We start from the raw sequence: 21,260 nt of genomic DNA, 5'->3' as shown, positions 1-21,260 counted from the left end.
ACTACAAGGTATTGAATATAGTACCCTGTGCTGTACAGTATGAACTTGTTGTTTATCTATTTTACATATATTAGTATCTGCAAATCTTAAACTCCCAATTTATCCCTTCCCCACCTAGTAACCATAAGTTTGTTTTCTATGTCTGTGAGTCTGTTTCTGTTTTGTAAATAAGTTGGTTCGTGGTTTTTTTTTTAGATTCCACACATAGTGATATTATATGGTATTTTTCTTTCTCTTTCTGGCTTACTTCACTTAGAATGACAATCTCCGGTCCATCCATGTTGCTGCAAATGGCATTATTTTATAATTTTTTAATGGCTGAGTGGTATATAAACCCTACTGTCTATAGAACTCTTTAGTTTTATAAGCAGTCATGGAAGAGTTATATAATTTTATTTTTCTAAACTCCTGTGGCTTAAAGAAGAATGACACAAATATGATTATTTAAGAGATTCTCTTAATTAATTTTAGCCTTTTCACTTAATCCTCTAGGTATTTCTTAAAATTGTTATTGCTGGTTGCTTTTCCTATGTTTAGCAAAAAAATTTTTTCCCATCCAGTTTCAGTGGGTGCTTGAGTAGATGTAATTTACTTCCTCTGCCATCTTATACTAGTCATGGTCAGAAATGTTCAACACGAGTGAGGAATTTTAAATCTTCAGCTCTGGGCTTATTCATATTTTTGGTATTTGGCCTCAAAATTGCTGAATGAAGCTGTTTTAGACAACTCCATCTTACATATCCTCCAAGGATTGGAGCTGTCAACCATTTTTTCCTTCTATATCTGGATTTCACAAAATAGAATATAGCGTTAACGACCCTTAACCACTGAATCTAGAAATTCCGCTCAGAAGCAACCCTCAGGCTTAAAAGAAATCTCAGGAAGGCGTCTCTGCCTGTTTGCAGCAGCAGCAGTAAATCTTTTAGTCTTACCAAGGTGTTTGTTTTTTTTAAAGAATTTCTTCTTTGGGGTAAACCAAATTTGCTGTGGCTCATTTAGAAGCAGTTGCTGCCACCATTTCCTTGGGGGCCACGTGCTGTTTTTGTTCCCCGCAGCCTTCTGCTTGGAGAGGCCCGTGGCACGGAGAAAGAATGTGGGTCCGTCACTTAACTGTTGACTTAGCGTGGGAAGGATACAGCTTTCCAGAGTGGCTGCTGCGGGTTTTCTTTGCCATTCTCTTAGGGAACGCTAAAAGGGCAGAGAACTTTCAGGGCTTTGTCTCCAGTGCTCGTCTGGTCCAGAATAGTCTAATGGCAGTGGTCGGGTGATGTCCTTAAGTAAGCTCCGTGGAAGAATGGGCCTATTGTGGGCTCTACCTGTTGTAGATTTTATCACGAACTTATAAATGCTTCTAACGTTGGTTTTCACTTAAAAGCAAACAGAAGTATAGGTAATGGAAGCTTTACTTTTTTTTTTTTCCCTTTTCTTTTAAATAGCTGCTTAGCTGTTTTTTTTTTTTTTTAAGCTTGCTTATTCTTAAAATAGCAGCATTTAGATAAATACTCCATTAGTAACAGTGCTCAGTTACTGACATACATATCCCAATATCAACATAGTCCAGAATTTTTTTCTTTTCATAAGCAGTCATCACTGGAAACAACGTGAATTTTCTCCGCCTTTGTTTTAAATGTAATAAAGACCTACCAGCTTCTGAAACTGAATGATTTTTTCTTGGATGTGCTTTATGTGTTTGTATTCTTCTCCAAAGGTGATGTTAACAGATCTTAGATTCTTTAGTTACAGGAAGTCTTACAATGTGCAATTTGCAGACATGTATTTACAGACATTTGAAAAAGAGTGTCTTTGACTATAAGGAATTCAGCAAGCCTATTTAGAAACTTCATAGTGAATTTTTAAAATGCACTGCTTTTTACATTTGCAGTATGAGCCTTAGTATGTTTTTTTTTTTAAATAAGCCTGATAAGTGAAGTGAACTTGATAAGAAAGCAGATTTTTCTCTTTTATTGGGGAATGCCTAAGGCCATAGTGTAAGAACTTATATCTTAATAGGAGGTGATTTTTGAATTTCTAACACTTCTGGGAAAAAAGTGAATGAAGGGCCGCAAATTGCAAAATATCCTTCTTTCTTATGGGTGAGTTGTAGTCCATTACTTATATATGCTGCATCTTCATTATCTATTCATCTATTGATGTGCATTTAGGATGCTTCCATATCTTGGCAATTATAAATAATGTTGCTGTTAACAGCGGGTGTATGTATCTTTTTGAATTAATTCTTATTTTGTGGTTGGCTTTATTCCTTTGATAACTATGTAAGTTTAAAAAACTAAAGTTCTAAAACTTCTTAGAAACAATGAATAGTACATATGTGTGAATTTAAAAATATGTGTAGTATGTTGTGTGTATGTATTTACATGCAATATGTTGTATATATGCAGTCAAACTAACGATTCTACCTAATAAAACTGAAAAATGAAAAAAATTTCTAACACTTCCTACACTTAAATTATTTTATATCATACCGTTTAATTTATGATTTAATATAATCGATTAACCCTCTAAAAGAAGGGATTAACTGTTAAGAAATCCTAGATCTTAAATGATAAATCACCTACTCTTTGTCTAAACATGACAAAGAAAATAATTTAACCTCTTACACTTTGAGATTCATTAGGCCATTCAAAACTTTGTTATGTCAGAAAGTATAACTTTTATATCATGCTTTAAAATCTGTAAATATTAGAGCAGAAATGGAATTTACTCAAATTACGTTACTAGCATAAGATGACCTACAAACGTAGCAGGTCCGTCATTAATTCGCAAACACTGCTCATCCCTCCACGTTGCCTGGTGTGTGTCAGGTCCTGTTCTAACACTGACTCTTAAAAATGATTTCCTTTCAATTATTCTGCTTTTAAAGTTAATTACCAAGTTTTGTATTTGTCACTTTGGAAGGAGTTAATTACCTTAAGTGACAATTGCTTAACTGTTGGGAGGATCCAATTTAATATTCAGGTTGGAAGTCTTCTGCCTGTAGTGATGTGGCATTGAGTTAAAGGTTCATAAAATAAAAATAATGGGTATAATTTTTATGACAGAAATACAGCTCAAGAGAGTTTTTTTATATAAATAAGAAATGTTGCCATTCTGAGATTTCTAAATATCTGACGTTTCTCAATACCTTTGTGGGTGACTAACATTGATGAGAACAGTTTTGGGTCAATGTTAGTTAAATGGGTTTTAATTTTCTAATGTTTTAAGTTTTTAATGTTACATATCTTCTCTACATGTATATATTTTACATCTTGTTTTGTATATATGAAACTTGCTTGTGAGAGTTGACCTTATTTCTAGTTTTGTGATTTGGAGAATTGTAATCATTTTGAGATTAAAGTTTTTAATATAAACACTGAAATCTGAATTATACATGTTAAGTCTCATTGTAACTTGCCTTTTGATCTTTTGCAAGCACTGTATTTTCATGTTCACACTTCAGTCTTTAAAATTCACGCCGCAGTGATTGAGTCAGACATGATTTCTTTTTTTAATGTCTTACATTATTCTATTTTTTCATTCCTGCATTTCACACTGACATCAGAGATTATTAATCAAGTAGAAACAGGTAAAGACCTTTCAGAATTCAAGAACAGGGACAGCATTTTGATGACCAAGTCACTAGTCCTCAATTTTTTTCTCTCACTATTGTCCCTTCCCTTTCTTGTTCAGTTAAACATGCTTCCTATTCCGAGAGGGGTAAACTCCTCAAAGAGGTGTCTAGCAACAGGAGTGCATAGGCTGGACTTTACATCTGGACACAGCTAACAACCCAGTTAAGAGCCACTCCACTGCGTGTTCCATCATTTTATAGAACTCTGGAGCTTCAAGGGACTTTGGTGGTATCTGATACAGAAAAGAAGAAACAGTCTGAGGAGGTGAAATGAGTTGGTCAGGGTCATAACTTGGATAGTAGATCGTCGGACATCACATCTCCAGTTGTCTGAGCATGTAGGCCACTGGGTTTCCCAGAAATGAATCTGTGAACCAGATGTAGATGTTGGTGTAGGTGGAAGGACAAGACCTCTCTTCTCCCCTACCTTGTCTAAGTCAGACCTTACAGCACCTCTTATGTCGTAATAAGAATTTTAATTTGCATTGTACGAGCAATGAGAAGTCTTGAAAGAAAGGATTTGAGCTGAGGGTGATATGATCAAAATGGCAATTATAAAAGATCAGTCTGTCTTTGCTTGAGAATTATTGGAGGGAAACAGGTTAGACTGAGAAGGGTTGATGAATTGAGGTGCTACTGCAGAAGTCTAGCTTGAATTAAGGTGATGAGACCAATGTAGAAAAATAGAGAGTTTAAAGGGATGTGTAAGATAGTTATTGGTTGAGGGAAGAAGGAGTTCTGTGATGCCTTGATTTCTGACTGGTCGAGCCCATGAGATGGTGGTGCCATTTTTCTGAGACATCCAGCTTGCGGGGTGGAAGGAAGATCATGAACTGTGATTTAGACCCATTATGTTTGAGTCTATGAACAGTTAGTTGCTTATGGAACCAGAACTGAGAAGAAAAGTCAGAGTTAGAGATATAAGTTAATTAGGGCCATGGCTGTGAATGGCATTCCCTAGGGAAAGAATGTACACTGAGTAGTGGCAGAATATGTACAAAGAGAAACAAACAAGTACACCGATTTTTATATGGTGGGTATCTACAAGGGTGAGACCACCTGGCTACAGTTTAGCCCTTTTCCTCCTGTTACCAAGTAGAACATAAGCTACATATGATCAGGTAGAGAAAGTATTTGTCCAACAGGATTATTTCTTGAACCCAGATGAGTGAATTGCTACTCAACTATTTGGAACTATCTTTGTTACGAAGATTATTAGTAACAACATTCTCAGTTCTTGGGATTTTGCCTAAATTGTCCATCAAATTGAGACCTGTATTATTTGTGACATAGTTTTCCTTATAAAAAATTGCCAACTTTTCCATAAAATTCTATGAAATCTGTAATACCCTAGAGTCACTTGGAACCTCCAACTGCCCAGGTGGTATCTTCTTCACATCTCATACAATTTCTCAAACTTAATGTTTTGAAACTCAACTCCATCCTTACCCGCAAACCTGCTTTTTCTCTGGTCTTTTCCATCAAGTCACAAAGTTCAGAAAGCTACTTTAATTCTTTTTAATTTTTTTTACCCAAAATGCTTTTTTAAATTGAGGTATAATTGATTTATAATATTATATAAGTTTCAGGTGTACAACATAGTGATTCATAATTTTTAAAGGTTATACTCTATTTACAGTTATTATAAAATATTGGCTATATTCCTGTGCTGTACAATATATCCTATAAAAATTATTTATTTTATAAATAGTAGTTTGTACCTCTTAGTCCCCCACCCCTCTCATCTTTCCTCTCTCTAATGGCAACCACTAGTTTGTTCTCTATATTTATGAGTCTGTTTCTTTTTTGTTATATTAATTAGTTTGTTGTATTCTTAGATTATACTCTTAAGTGATATCATACAGTATTTGTTTTTTTGAGTCTGATTTATTTCACTAAGCATAATACCCTCCCAGTCCATCTGTGTTGTTGCAAATGGCAAAATTTCATTCTTTCTTTATGGCTGAGTAGTGTTCCATTTATATATATACACCACATCTTCTTTATCCATTCATCTGTTGATGGACACTTGGGTTGCTTCCATCTTTTGGCTATTATTAAATAATGCTATGAACATTGGGGTACATGTATCTTTTTGAACTAACATTTTTGTTTTCTTCAGACATACACCCAGGGGTGGAATTGCTGGATCATGTGGTAGCTCCGTTTTTTGTTTTTTGCAGAACCACCTTACTATTTTCCACAGTGGTAGCACCAATTTACATTTCCACCAACAGTGTACAAGAGGTCCCTTTTCTCCACATCCTCGCCAGCATTTGTTGTTTGTGGTCTTCTTGATGATAGCCATTCTGACAGGTGTGGATTATCTCATTGTGGTTTTGATTTGCATTTCGCTGGTGATTTGCAATGTTCAGCATCTTTTCATTTGCCTGTTGGCCATCTGCATGTCTCTTTTGGAAAAAATGTCTATTCAGGTCTTCTGCCCTTTTTTTAAATTGGGTTGTTTGTTCTTTTGTTGTTGAGTTGTATGAGAGCTGCTTTAATTCTTAATTCTCCCCAGCCCTCTGCACCAGTTCCACAATTGAGTATGATCAATTCTTCCTCCAAACTCTCTCTCCAGTCCATTCCTCTCCACCTTTATTACCATCGCTCTGGCTTTGGCTGCCACCATCTCCTACCTGAATGACCACAGAAGAGGGTACTCCTTCTAATCTTTCTCCCCACTTCCCTTCTTGCTGCCCTCTCTCTGAGCCATTCTCTACACAGTTGACATTGGTATTTTCTTAAAGGAAATAGATCATTCTGCTCCCTTGCTCAGAACCCAGACACAATTCCCTTTTGTACTTAAGATAAAATTCAAAATCTTTTTCTTGGTTTACAAAGTCTGGCATATGCTGATCCCTTTCAAACCTGGCCCCACTTCACTGATGCTGTTCCCTGTCCCACACGCTCCTTTCCCAACACTTAACTTGGCCAACTCTTTTGATTCTTCAGATTTCAGCTTGAAACTCCACTTTCCAAGGAGGTCTTCCCTGAGCCTCCCTCTTCAGATGTGTCACCCCTTCTTGGCAGGGTCAGGGAAGCCTTCTCTCTGGTGGTGACTGCCTGACAGCTGATCTGAATGACAGCAGGAGGGACCCCTTGAAGCTCTGCAGAAGGAACAGCTGTGTGAGGCCTGAGGCTGAGATGACCGGGAACCAAAACCAAGCTGCCCTCAAACCACATGAGACTCTTGCACTCTGACGAGAGAGTCTGCACAAAATCCAATAATTCAAAAATTTTTCATCAGCAGAGGCAATGCTTTGCAAGAAGCAGATGTCCACTCTACGTCATCAGCTCTTATTTAGATTCCTAGACAGGTTTCAAAAGTACTTGTAATGCCATTGACTCAGCTCAGCAGTAGGTTCATTAGGGCTCGGTGACTCCAGTATACGGGGTGCCCTGTACCTGGTTTCCTCTTGGGCAAGAGGCATCATAGAATCCAAAAAGTGTTGATTTCAATACCAGTGATGCTTCAGCCCAAATCTCAGCTCTCTCACATATCGGCTGGCAGACTTGGGCAACATTTCTTGCTCTGAGCCAATCTCTAATCTGGTGGGCTGTCATGGGCATTAAATGACATGCTGATTGTAAGGCACCCAACACAGGGCGGATGCCTAAAAATGATTCTGACCATTGTCTGCCTACAATATTCAGGCTCTGCATAAAGTTATTACAGGGACTTCTATCAAATTTTAAAACTGCTTTATATCATCTTAGAAACTATGTAGTATTATACATGTAAACTTTTGAGAAGAAAACAGCTAATGAACATATTGACCAGAATTTCTCAATGGGTTCTCTCATGACAGCAGAAAAAGAAGAGTGATTCTGTGTCAGAGACAAAGATAAATGTTATAGAGAATATAGTTTCCTCTAGTTTTTATTTGATCTTTTTATTCTGTCTGAAGACACACTCTCAAAGAATGTGGAAAACTTCAAAAGCAGAATCGAAGCACATGTATTGACACACGGAGACCTTTACGGCTTTTCTGTTTAATCTGTGATTTTTTTTTTTTTTCCAAAGCTCTAGATAACAAAATATCAAGAGTGGAATTGGGAGGCAGCCTTCCATATTGAAGTGCTTGAGTGAAATCTTAGGTCAGGGTGATTCCACACAAATGAGTGTTAGTTTGACACATGGAGGAGGGTGCGTGTTCTGATTTCATTTCTGTCGTCAATGTTTTACGTTTTAATCTGTCACAGGTTTAGGATTAAAAATTTGTTACTTTCATCATCAGGCCGGAATGTTTAGGCTCAAGCAGAGCAAATCCAGTAGATTCTTGTAGTTTTCCCCTGGCCTGGATGGAGCAGTGGTACATTTTTTATTTACAGAAAGAATTTATCAAAAGCACCAAAGACAAAGGTGATTGTTTGCTTTTTGTTTCTTTTCTCCTCTTTTCTAGGACTATGACAGTTTTTTTGAATCAAAGGAAAGCAACACTGTCTTTTCATTCTTAGGCCTAAAATCACAGTTGGCATCAAAGGTAGGTAAATCTTTTCTTGTTTTAAAATTTCTCTTTCTTGAATTGTTCTTAGGAATTGAGGTTGAAGGAATGCATACATAGTCTCCTAACTGTTTAGCTTTTGCTTTCTCAAATGCACAACTGGGACTGTCCAGGGTAAAAACACACAAAGCAGCCAGGTTTTTTCCCGTCCTATTTTTAATTCTTGCTGTATATTAAAGTTTGTTTTTATTTATTGATAATTTGGTTTACTTAAAATTTATACCCCCTTCTTCCAAGAAAAATTTAAGGTGCAAAAAAGTAATAGGTGCTTTTTATTTTAAAGTGCAAGTTCATGTTACTTTTTCTGAACTAGCCGAACTAAAGCCAGATTTTTAAGGTCTTTTGCACGTTTTAAGTCACTTACATTGGAAAGGAGATGGTTTGCAAGAACAAATGGTCAACCTTGAAAAAAATGCCTGAGTTCCTAAACTAACCAAAATGTTCTTGAAGCCACTTTATTGTCATACGTCTTTTAGGGAACGTAAAAGCCACAAGCTTTTCTAATATTTAGACCGATAAATGATATGTACTATTGCAACTTTGTAAAGCAGGTGGATTCACTTTCAAAATAAACTTTAGCATTTCTTTATTAAATAAGGTAATATTTTGAGTCTTACTTCCCCTTTAAAAATATTATTTTTTTTCTGATTATGAAAGTAGCCTAGAAAAAAAAGTACAAAGTAGAAAAAATTTTAAATCACCTATTATTCTACTACCCAGAGAAAACCACATAAACATTTTTGCTGTATTTCCTTGAAATCTTTATATCCATAACAGTTGACTGTACTTCAGATTAAGACTGAATTCTAAAGCGTCTATTTTTAACACTAATATGAAATGAAAGTACATTACTGGGAACTTTGATGTCTGTAAGTAATAGGTCTTTTGAGGCTACCCGGGATTTGTACCATTTCTGGAACACCTGTGGGAGGAAGGCAGTGACGATCAATGATATAAATTATACCCTGGCACCTGTAGTTCCTCGCCGATGTGAAATCTTGCTTTGTTTTACATCAGTAAGTCCACAGATGGCCGTGGGTGGTTTCTGTGCACATGTTTTAAACAGAGGCAAAGCCCACACAGAAAATATTTTAAAGGCTCTTAAAACTATTTTTATAAAGATGGAACATTGGAATACTTGTTAGGAAAATGATAGTATTTTTATAACATGTTTATCATATGCAAAGATATTAAACAATCCAGATTTATCTTCAAAGAACTGGGGAAGAAACTGGAGTAGAAGTAGTCTGGTGGATGCTAAAATCCAGCAGACATCAGTGTCTACAGAAAACCCTTTGAAAAATACTGCGTGTTTACCATCTCTGCTCTCATTTTCCCTGAAGATGTAGATCCCTTAGAGACTCTGCGGGCTGACTTTTTTTCTCTTTGAAAATATTTATTCTGTCAGAACTTTCTCAGGAAACCCACTATCTGCAAAATCTTCATTCTCGCACAACTCGTGATCCTGGGATGAAAGTTGGTCTTGATGCCATTGAGGTTTCATGATTTCAGGGGACCATTCCAAAGGCAGGGAGGGCTCTGGGCACCCCGACCCATTCAGCTCACCATTTTCAGGCTCCTGAGTCAGTCACACCTGAGGAGGAACCCCGGGGCCCAGAGTGGAAGGCCACGGTGCCGTGTTCATGCCACACCCCCCACCCCAAACTGCTCAGGGGCTCCAGGGTTAATTGCCGCTCATATTTCGTTATCATAGGAGAGAAGTGAAAATATCTGGAAGAGCAATGCACATGTCCCCCCTTTCTTGTTGCTTATTTTGTACCTCGGCAGTCATTCATTACCCTGTCTACATTCTGGGGATGGATCGCGCCCGGGGGTAAAGTACGAAAGGATGAAGCCCCCCACCCTTACTCATCTCCTTTCCTGTTTTCCTGTTCTCTCTGCAATTCACACACACACACACACACACACACACACACACACACACACACACACACACGGCTCAAAAGCCTCCTGGGGACGTATAAAAACACCATTAGCATCTGCAGTTGCTCTTATACAGTGAGGAGAGAGAAGAAACTCCGCAGGAAAAGAACGTTCACGGGCCCAACCAGCATGGGTGCCGTGTTGACCCTGGGCAGTTGGATGGGTGGGGGAGGCAGGAGGTCACAGGACAGTGGGCTGCCGGCCACGCTGGCTCTGGCTGTGTTTGTCCTGCACAGACTCTTTTAAAGAATTCAAGTGGGTTGCTGATATTTAAAATACAGATTTCCCACTTTCCTCCAAAAGTTGAAGGTGATGAAACCCTGGGGGTGGGGTGGGGCGGGGGACACAGTAACCTAAAACTGGCCCACTGTGGTACCTCCCTAAGAGGAAAGAAGACCTTTTCAGCAATAATTTCCAGGTAGAAAATCATGCAGTTTGTTATTTTAATGGACTCAAAGCAGAGCTGAAGAGGAGGTTTCTGTTTTTGGACCCCTGCCATTCAGGGGTGATATTAAAAATATGTAGCAACCAGTAAACCCTGGGCACTGACCACCCCAGGCTGGAGCACGTCTAGGAGGCCCCCACCCCACCTCCATGCCGGGGCTCAGCCTTCAGTGGTTGAACCATGGTGGCACCCGGGGGACCTGGGTATCAGCTGTTTACCAAAGGTATGGCCATACAGGTTCTGTTGCCCATGAGTGAGGTAACCCTGCCCACCCACTCACCCAGGTGTGTGTCGATCAAGCCTTCTGAGAGGAGTTTCAGCAACTGTTGAAAACACATGGCTTTCTTTCCACGTTTATATTTGGCAGATTGGGTGGGTGTGATTTAAATCTGGGCTCTGATCCTGAAACCCAGGATTTGCTCTTATCAATCACATGGGAGTGATGTATTGTGATTTCCAGCATCTCCGTTCCTGACATTCAGAATATCACTGCCGGGGTGAATTTTCTTGTCAACACAATGCAATAACTGGCTTTTTTTTTTTTTTAATAACTAGGCAGAACCTTAGTGAAGACACGTAGAAGATGACAGAGATGCATTTCGGAGCACCCCCTGGTACTCAGCATACACCTGCTTACCTAATGCATCACTGTGACAAAAGCCACATGCATTACCAGTAACTTTGCTTGCCATGGAAAAGGTGTTTGGGGAAGACATGGGTATAACAGGATTGCATGATTGCTTTAAACCAAATCAGGACTGTGGTGGGTTTTTTCTTGTTTTCCGAATTGCCTGCAGTTGCCTCACTCCCCCAGAGGTCCTGTAGCCTGTTACTGGTGTGCTTCCTGAAGGGCTGAGAGATGAGGGGGCGACACCATCAGAGAGAAAATGTTGGCTCTGCCCTGGGTTGTAGTTGACACCAGTATTGCCCAGACCTGCTTCTCTTTAAGCTGCCTGGATGGTGTCCTTGAAATTAGTCTTCGGGCTCTTAGAATATTTTGATCAGAAAGAAAAAAAGAGCAGTGTTGGTTGACAAAGGGCAGAAGATTTTTGCTGCAGAATCACAAGCATCACTTTCCAGTGCTTTGTAGTAACTGTAGAAAGAATTAGATGTCCTAGCCTCCTTTTGATAATGGAAATTCTCAACCCCATAAATCCCCTCAGCTCCTATAGATGTTCCCAGAAATCGTTGCAACAATGTGTGATTAGAACCAAGTTACAAGGATGAAAATGATTGCTATTTTGAAAAAGATATGCTTCTTTATCTCTTGCAAGGGGAAAGTTTCACCTAAGGCATTAAGATTGCTTAAAAGATATATTTAAAGAGGTGCACTCATTAGATAGTAAATTTATAAGGAAATTATCTGACTCATATCTGAAGGCATTTCAGCTCTAGCAACTGATTTATGCAAAAGTGCACATATATTTTTAAATGTAGCTCCCCTGACTAACAGCTGCTTATTCTATTTTGTGAAAGGATTATATTTTTTGAGAAAGGGAGATCTCGGTTAGATGTATTTTGTGAACACTTGATGAGGCATATTAAAAGATATGAATATGGCTGTACACGTTAATTTTTTTCCTTGATTCTTCATTGGTTCTCTAAATTTACCAGCTTATATTTCTGGCCACTGCACAGTCCCAGATTTTCAGAGTAACGTGTTCTCATTCCGCATTTGAACGCTAGTGATTTTTCAGAGCAGAACATACAAGAAAGGGGCTATCAGAGAGTAACTCTGAATTGTACTTGGCACATGAAATTTCTCCTCTCTTTGGAGTGGGTGCTGATAAACACTGAATGTGTCTACTTCATCAGGGCAGAGACTACTTCTGTGCATCCTTGTCCCTGCTTATGCATTTTTTTAGAGTTTCTAGTTGCCAAACCTGGGAATAGTCTTGACTAGGATAAATTCAGAGGGCTGCCTAAGGTCTGCTGTTCTCCGCGTCCTGATGCTGAACTTTGCCGTTTAGATTCTGAGCAGGAAGTTTGTAAGAAATTTAAAGAACAGAAGACTTAAGTCACTGTCACCCGTGTTCTGTCTCCTTCCAACTTGCTGAGTGTGGACTAAAGAACTTATTGATTGCTAATGCCAAAATCTGCAGCCCAGGACTACAACTGGAAGAAAAGCCTGCCACCGACTCCTGATTGACTGGATACAGATACAGGATCCACAATTTTCCCTCCAAGGAAAACTGCTGTGAAATTATGACTATTACTGCTTAGCTGGCATTAAATAAGATCCAGGTTGAATTCTATTGGATCAATCCCAGGGACTATCCAGGATTTTTTTTTTTTTTTTGAACTGGATATCATGGTAAAGTCTGATAAGACTGAGAATTTCTTTTTAAGATACAGCAATTTAAAAAAAATTAATATTATGATGCTCTAACTTAACATTAGTCTACTCTTGGTGGTGAGCACCAAGAACCAATTTGGGAAGGCTGAATCTTTGTGAGTTCAGTTCTAGGGGTGAGGGGTCAGGCAATACCAAACTTGCTAGACAAAGCTACTCAGACCAGCCTCAGAACTTTTGAAATGCTCTGGTTAGAGTAGGCCTAGTATGATTCCCCTAAAGAGACTAGAGGAATACAGTGCTAAATTACTACCACAGGTATACACCATCCACCCCACCACCCCAAATTTTTTTTTTTTTTTTTTTTTTTAGTTTTGCTTCAGCAAAGAAATAGGAGAGACCAGCCTCACCTGGTACCACGCTTGTTATAAGTGAGCTCGAAGCACATTGTAGGGTATTTCCTACAGGACCCAGGCTCTGCAGAGTCCTGAGGTATGGCCCTCTGGGACCACACTGTGTTCAGAGAATATTATGTCCTTGTTCTGTTTTACCAGCTGAATTCCAGACGTGTAATGATTTTCTTCCTCCCTCCTTTAACTAGCTGCCTTCAGGTTTGAATCATCACAGTCTTAAAAACCTCGGGAAGAAGTGGGTGGGAATGGCAGACATACATGTAATACTAAGAGCATTTCAATACAGAGTTTTGATTTCCTGGAGTACGCTTATTGGGGCAAAGAAAATGTGCTGCTCAAAATCAAATTATGCCATTTTAAACTCAGATAAAACCAAGTGCCATCCTGCTAAGGTGTATGCAGACTGGAAGAAAATTTAGTTGGGGAAGTACTTGTTTTTCCAAATTCTGGTATTCTGTTAAAATCAGAGGTGAAAAGGAAGATTTTTTTTTCTCTCAGGCTCTAATACATTTTAGATTTGTTTCTGTTTTATAGATTTATGCAACACTCCCACATAGATGTTTTTATATTACATGAATTTAATAATGCACTAAATTTATTTTTGTCTTCTGTTGTTGAAAGGTACCAAAGCCTCTTTCTGTTTTGTTTTGTTTTGTCTTTTATTTGATTTTGCTATCTAGGGTTTTGCTTTTTCTAGAAATGCTTTTCATTTAACATCTTTTCTAAAGTGTCAGGGCCCACTTTGATCTGCATAATTATTGTTTCTAGATTTCAATTTGTGTGCATTTGTCTCTCAAGGCATTGGTGAAATCTCAGATTTTATATTCAGCATTAAAGAGGAATAAATTCCAGAAAACACCTATTCTGAAAATGGAATGTTTGTTCCCTTCCATTTCTTACACCTTTTCTAATTTTAGTTCTGTGTTTGGTTGAAACCTTCCTGTTCGGTTGGGATACTGTGTTCCTGCTCCCATCATGAACCTCGTACCTGAAAGCTGCAAATTAGTTGTAAAATGCAGACAGATCATTTGACCGTTGGAGGAGACACACATGTGGTTGTGTGTGTGTGTGTGTGTGTGTGTGTGTGTGTGTGTGTGTGTGTTGGAAGGGGACTGCAGAATCATCTCAGGCAGTGACCAGGACCTAGGATGGCATTAAATCAGTCACTCCTCCCTTGACTGGTTCAAAAGATGACTGGTTTTGTGAGTACCCTGAAGCCACGGGCTGTGAATCTGGTCCCCTAATTCAGTGCAGAAGAAAGTGCAGTGTGGCCACAACTCTTAATAGCAGGGCCCCCTTTGATGCAGCCACCTCTGAAGGCAGGACACATTTCTGGAAGGCAGTGTCTGAGGTTGATCTCATCACTGAACTATTTCCAACCTTCAGCACCAAGCTTAGGGAGGGTGAAGGAGGCGGTAAGAGAGAATAGGCTGGTAACCACTGATTTTTTTACTATCGCCATAATTTTGTCTTTTCCAAAATGTCATATAGTTGGAATCATTCAGTATGTAGCCATTTCAGATTGATTTCTTTTATTTAGGGCAGGTGGAGCACAGATTTTAAGGCAGAATACCATAACAATGAGTGCATGTCATTATATGTTTGTCCAAACTAATAGAATGTACCATACCAAGAGTGAACCCTAACGTAAACTGTGGACTTGAGGTGATTATGATGTGCCCATGAAGGTTCATCAGTTGTAACAAGTGTAGCACTCAGAGGAGGGATGTTGATAATGGAGAAAGCTATCCACCTATGGGGATAGGGAATATATGAGAAAGCTCTGTATTTTCCCGTGTAATTTTGCTGCGAATCTAAAACTACTCTAAAAAAATAAAGTCTTAATTTAAAAAAAAAGAGAGAGAATAGGCTGTAAGTTTCCAGAAATGCACTACATCATGAAAGCAAGTGAGCCAAATCATCCTTACCCACTGGTAACTCAGATTTTCAAAGTTTCCCTGGTTTTCTAGAAATGCAGGTCAAGTCAGGTCAGTTTGGTCATCCCTTTAATCAGCATGGTGCAGCACTGGTGGTATAGTGGTGAGCATAGCTGCCTTCCTTTAATCTGCATGTGTTGAGCCCCTGGAATGTGATGGGTACCGTCTGAGCAGGACAGTGGTCTCCGCTGTCAAGAAGGAGAGAACCAGAGAAGCAGAAGCAGCAATTACAGCCGGCGGTGAATGAGAGAAAGAGGTAAGTTCACAGCACTCTGGGTGGTGCTTTGTCATCTGAAACATGTTGGATAATCTTTTCGTTTGTTTGTTACAACCATCCCAATTTTTAAAATTATTTCTCACAAGCAATGGAATAAACATGCACACACACACTATATGTAAGAGACACACTGACAGAATGAGTAACAAACCCTCACGTGTCTCCCACCAGCTTCTTGTCTTACCTTTGAGGCACCGTGTGCTCTTCCCTGACCGTATTCCCACCCCTGTTTGCTACCGGGAGCCCCTCTCCTGAGCGCTGTGTTGACTGTAGCCTTTATTTATTATTTTGCTTCTATGTACGTGTCCTCAAAAACAAATTTTATTGGTTTTTATATGAAATTAAACTGTATTCTTCTGTTACTTTTTATGTTTATTACATTTTGGCATAATCATTTTGAAACAGGTACCCTAGTTTATTTTCACTGCTAAGTGTTATTTCACTGGATGAATATGTCATAAAATTACCCTTCTCCTGTTGCTAGATATTGAGGGACATCTTGCTTTGAAATAGAAAAAGGAAATGTTGCTATGAACATTGTTTTATGTGATCTCTGGTGCACATACACGAGAGTAGATGTAAACCTCGAAGAGATTTGCTGTTTCATACAATAAAGTGTGTCATCAACCTGGTTAGATTAGGATGGTTTTTTCCCCCCAAAGTAATTGTACCAACTGAACTCCCACCGGTGCACTGGGATTTGTGGTACTCTAGATACTCACCGATGTTTGGGATCATCGGACTGAAAATTTTGCCAAGCTGGGGAGTGTAAAATAGTATCTCATTGTGGTTTCATTTTGTGTATATTTGGTTACTACTAAGATGACCGTGTTTTATTATGGGAATTCCTATTTCTTCCTGGAAATCCTTCTTCATGTCTTTTACCATGTTTTCTACTGTGTTGTGTTTTTTAATTATTAACTTTTAAAAGTTCTTTATCCTTACCTTTTATTGGTTAATGCTTATCTAGTAGAGAGAAACCACATTTGGAGTAGAAAATTCTTCTGAGGCTCTTTCCAGAAGTATGAAGGCATGTGGAACATTATCCCATTCGGAAAAAAAATGAAGTTAAATGTGTGTATTGTATGTTCTTATTGTGTGTTTATTTTCACCTTGTCAGCATATCAGCCAAGTGAAGATGTACTTTGGAAACTTCTCTATGATCTAGAAAGGCTTCTTCTTTGAAGTAGTTTTAAGACTCCTCAATTCCAGTTATTTGGTAGGAATACCAAAGATAGACTTTACATAGATTCTGTGTTCATATATGCACATTTCCTTAGTATGTCAAGATACAGACTTACAGCAATGAACCAAAATGATGTTATTCTTAAAAGAACATTTTTAAAATGTTTTATTTGAGGCATAGGAGATTGCAGTGAACCCAAACTCATAATTAAATAATCCTTAAGCAAATGAAATATCAACCTCATGTGAATATAACCCAATACGTTGTGATAGTAGCATGTTTTCATGTGTGTCAACTGGTTGGCAGGGGTAAGAACAAGAAACTACAATGCAGTCTTCTCTTCTGAGGCCCCTACTAAGTAGGGGAAGCATTTTTAATACACCAAGGACCCTGGCATCTGAAAGCATATTAGCTGAAAACTTGGTACTGCTTATAATGAATGGCACAAAGATTTAGACCTTTTTATTAAAACAGCAGTCCACACTCTTACCATATACATCCCCTTTGGTTCTATAGTAATAAAATTCACCATAACCAAACTTTCCACTGCAGAAGCTGCAGTGCAAACATCTATCCTCATTAAGTAATGGAAATGAAAGTTCTCAGTACCGAGCAGTGCTGCCCAGTGTGGTACCAACAAGCTGCAAAGAACTATTGGGCACTTGAAATGTATGTCACTGAATCTGTGATGTGCTGTGGTGTAAAATATATTCCAGATTTTGAAGACTTAATATGAAAAAGATATAGAAGATCTCTTTAGTATTTATATCGATTACGTTTAAAACGGTACTATTTCAGATATATTGGTTGAAGGGCTCTGCTGAAGTGGTCCACGTCTGTGAACTGAGTCATGGTGGCATTTTAAATGTTAAAAATGAATTCATCTTTTTTAAATGTGGCCACTAGAAAATTTTAAATTATGTATGTGGCTTACGTTTTCATTCTGTTGGACGGTACTGTTCTGACCCAGCCTATTTACCTGAATTTACCATAGAGAAAGAAAAGGCTTTTTGAGTTTTGGCAAAATATTTCCTTCCTTTATTTGTAATAGGAAAGGAAATGTGAACATTTTCTGGAATATAATTTTCTAATACTGCTGCCAAGATAAATGCTTTTCTCATTTTGCTCTTTTGTCCTTCTAGCTTTGAAGCATTTTTATCGTGAAGGGGGAGGTTCTTTTTTTCCTGGTATAAAAGAGTAATGTGTGTGTGTTGTAATATGGGACCTCTCTCCGTGTCCAGCCTCTCGGTCCTTTATTGTCGGATAAAGTCGATGTCCCCTGTTGAAGTGGTCCTCATCTGTGAGCTAAGTCCTGGTGGCATTTTTCTGGGGTTTTTTTTCTTTTCTTTTTTTAAAGAGGGAATTTAATGAATCACACTGATACCATGTATAATCTGCAGAACAGTGATGAATATTAATAGAATTTTGTCCTAGATTTCCTAAAATGTTACATTCTCTGTATCTGTAAAACTCACTTGAGCTCATAAGAATATACGGATAATCTGCTTTTTCAACATTTCTTTCTGGTCTCATTGCCAAAGATTAAAGCAGAATGTGAGTATAAGGGAAAATTCCTTTTCCTGCACAGAGCTTTTAACCATTTTCTTTTTGCTACTCTCCTGGCAAAATAGTTTTTTGGGGAAAACCAGTATTATTTCTGTCATTAATTGATGGTAACAGTACTCGTGAAATGGAAGAATGTTTCTTTGGATTATTTTATTTGGAATCCTTCCCTGAAATAAGAACATGATTATAGTATAGCCCTTGCCAGCCAAGAGATGCCCACCATCTGTGTCTCCTACGTGCAGCTTCAGGGCTCTGTATTTGTCTTTCTAATGAGCCACCACACCTAGGCTGGATTTAGCCTTGGTGGAGGGGTGGAGCAACCTGTCCCAGATAAATGATAGACACATTTTTCATGCTAATTTGACTTAGCTCATTGATATTATTACCCCATCTGTTCGGCTGGGATAATATTTTTTCTCTTAATTTTCTCCCTGTCAATCCATTTCATGCCAAGTGCTAATAACATCACTAGGTTTTAATACAGATTCTAGGCTCTGATGACAGCCCACAGCTAGGCTCAAAGATGACGCCAAGATCCATAGCTGGGGCAAAAAGACCAGCCATTTGGCACATTGACTCCATCACCCTAGACCAGACTTGTCCTTTCCTCTCTCCCGTCCTGCCTTTCGTGGTAAACTGCTCTTAAACCATCTGTTCCTAATCACATCCTAACCAACAGGACGGGTAGCACAAGTGAAGAGAACAGCAATAATTTTACTCCCCAGACTGGCAACCAGAAGGAATGACTCCAGCTGCAGCTTCCTTTACTGGCCTGTTTTACATATTCGTTCTCCGGATCCCCGTCATAAATGGGGAACCAAATCCTAACAGGTTTCCCATCCTTGTCATAAGGTGACTGGGCAAACAATTTAGTGGTGACATATTTAACAGGTAAAATGCTTACAGCATTCAGACTTGTGGGCAGTTTCTAGGACGACAGCAAGAAACCCTTTCCTTATCATTGACTCATTTAGGGACCAGGGTGCCACTTACTGAGACCATTCCAGAGTGACCCAGTTCTCTAGGGACAGCTTTACCTGTACCCGCAGGTGTATCTGCAGTGAGGATGGACAGGAGCACCACTGGAATCACACAGTGCAGCAAAATGACAAGTTGAGGGGGGGGGAATTTGGGTGGGAAGTGGTATCTAATCAAGGAGACAGCTGTCTTCCTAAACATGGGTCATGTTAACAGAATGGATTTTATTTTTTCAGAGGATGGATTTTAAACGTTGGTGAAGATCTGTTTTCTCCACCGTTACCGAAAACTGTTTCTTAGTCATTCTCATTGCAAAAGGCCCTTTGCTGGGTAATAGTCTCAATATGCTGATGTTATAATTTATATTTTAATTTTTTTGCTGGTTGAAACAGCATCCTTTGCATGACTTGTGGTAGACATGTCACCAAATCAGGTATCTAGCCAAAGTCAAAGATACCCGCTAATGTCATGTTTATTTCCTTTGTACCTTGGTTTGTATCTTTTACCTGGCAAACATCTGATAAAGGAGAAAATAAACCCTTTCCTGTTTGAGAAAGGGCATAATCACCAACCCCCAGCTAAGCCCATATATGATGTTATAAAAACCAGATCCGTGTGTCTTGGACTGAGACCACCGTGGGAAGTGTGTTGATACTACATTGGTACCCGTGTTTATGCTGACGTTTGTATGATGTAATCATCTTTGCCCTTTACGCGGGAGCATGAATGTGTACTGCTTAGTATCTCAGAAGCTGCTTTTTTGGATGTTTTTTATTTTATACTATTTGGTCTGGGTCAGCTTTTCATTAAGAGAGGAATGACTTTTATGTTCTCTTTTTACTTGTATATAATACGTTTGTTATATAAAAGCTGATGCTACAATCAAATGGAATACATGCTTTATTAGTATGTGTTCGATAGTCTATTTGATCATTAAGTATATGACCATGTACTGAAAAGTCTGGTTTTTTTTTTCTAGACTTTGATTCCTTCTGTCTTTTCTACTGGCAATTTCTGGTTGCTAAGCGGGAAATGTGTTGTATCTCAGTCCGTGACCATTCAAGAAATACACACCACCTGATGATTTACACAGGGGAAGTTAAATACAAAGAACGGTTAAACTCTAGTAAAAGAGAGATATCAGGTCTAAGAAAGCTATGTATTCCCCTGGGGCTGAGGGAGCCTACCCGAGGGAGGACAAACGTGGAAGGAAGGGAGGCAGGGCCGGGGGAGCCCTGGCCAGTGTGTGCGGGCAGAGGGAGTCGAGATACCAGTGCAGGCGGGAGACCTGGAGCACGTGTGTCTGTGTTCAGGGGGCTTGAGAGGAGGTTGGTTATCACCAGGCCAAGCCAGAACTCCGAGGTCCCTGAAGCACCGTGTGTTCTGGGCCCCCCATGTTGAAGCAGCACTGTCAGACTGACCCACTGTGCAGCCCCACAGGAGAGGCCCTTCTTCCTTCAGTGTCCCTCCCACACCTTCTACTGAGAAAGTGACCCATTGTGCTCACTGTGAAGGAAAGATGCTTAAAGGAGTTCTGTCCATTGTTACAGAGCACATGTTGGAGGGTGAATTTGCTCAGACACCGTAAACTGATAGCTGGCACATAACGTAACAGGATTCTCTTAGTGACTTCTCATTTGAAATTAGCCATGTTCATGGGGAACAATAGGATGGTCAGTGCTTTGTGAAGTATGGGTAATTGAAATGAAATTTTGCATTACAAGCAGTACTGATGCCTCGCTGTCGAGTATCCAGAACTTCATTGTGGGAAGCTAGCAGTTGTTAACTAAGCTGGTGAGTGTCTTGTCACAAATATAAATGTTACGGGAAGGTGCAAAACTCGGGATGTGACCTGACTTCCAGTTGTCCTTACTTTGCAGTTCTCAGTCTTAAAAAGCTGTCGAATTTTAATGTAAAGGAAAAAGCATGGTGCTGAGGAATTTAAAGCTTCTAGAAATGACTCTTCATGTAACCAGTTACTCAGAGGATATGCAGCCACCTATTTTTAGAGCACTGGTCTCAGCCTCACATTGGAATTTCTGTTTAATTCCAAAACAATAACTACCAAGAACCCAATACTTCCAT

General features: G+C 39.1%; 1 protein-coding gene across 1 annotated transcript in view; it reads left to right on the top strand.

The window, feature by feature from the left end:
• SH3BGRL2 (SH3 domain binding glutamate rich protein like 2) overlaps nucleotides 1-14,107 on the top strand; it is a 59,969-nt gene extending 45,862 nt beyond the window's left edge. The window contains exons 3-4 of the mRNA XM_074368705.1: nucleotides 8,035-8,115; nucleotides 11,081-14,107. Of these exons, the coding sequence (XP_074224806.1) occupies nucleotides 8,035-8,115; nucleotides 11,081-11,092 (93 nt within the window). The 3' untranslated portion in view covers nucleotides 11,093-14,107. The remainder of the gene's footprint in view (nucleotides 1-8,034; nucleotides 8,116-11,080) is intronic.
• Nucleotides 14,108-21,260: the final 7,153 nt, after the last annotated feature.

The sequence above is a fragment of the Camelus bactrianus genome, chromosome 8 (genome assembly GCF_048773025.1).
Source record: "Camelus bactrianus isolate YW-2024 breed Bactrian camel chromosome 8, ASM4877302v1, whole genome shotgun sequence".
Classification (NCBI taxonomy): domain Eukaryota; kingdom Metazoa; phylum Chordata; class Mammalia; order Artiodactyla; family Camelidae; genus Camelus; species Camelus bactrianus.
The sequence above is the reverse complement of the archived record's forward strand: the minus strand, read 5'-3'. Positions and strand labels throughout refer to the sequence as shown.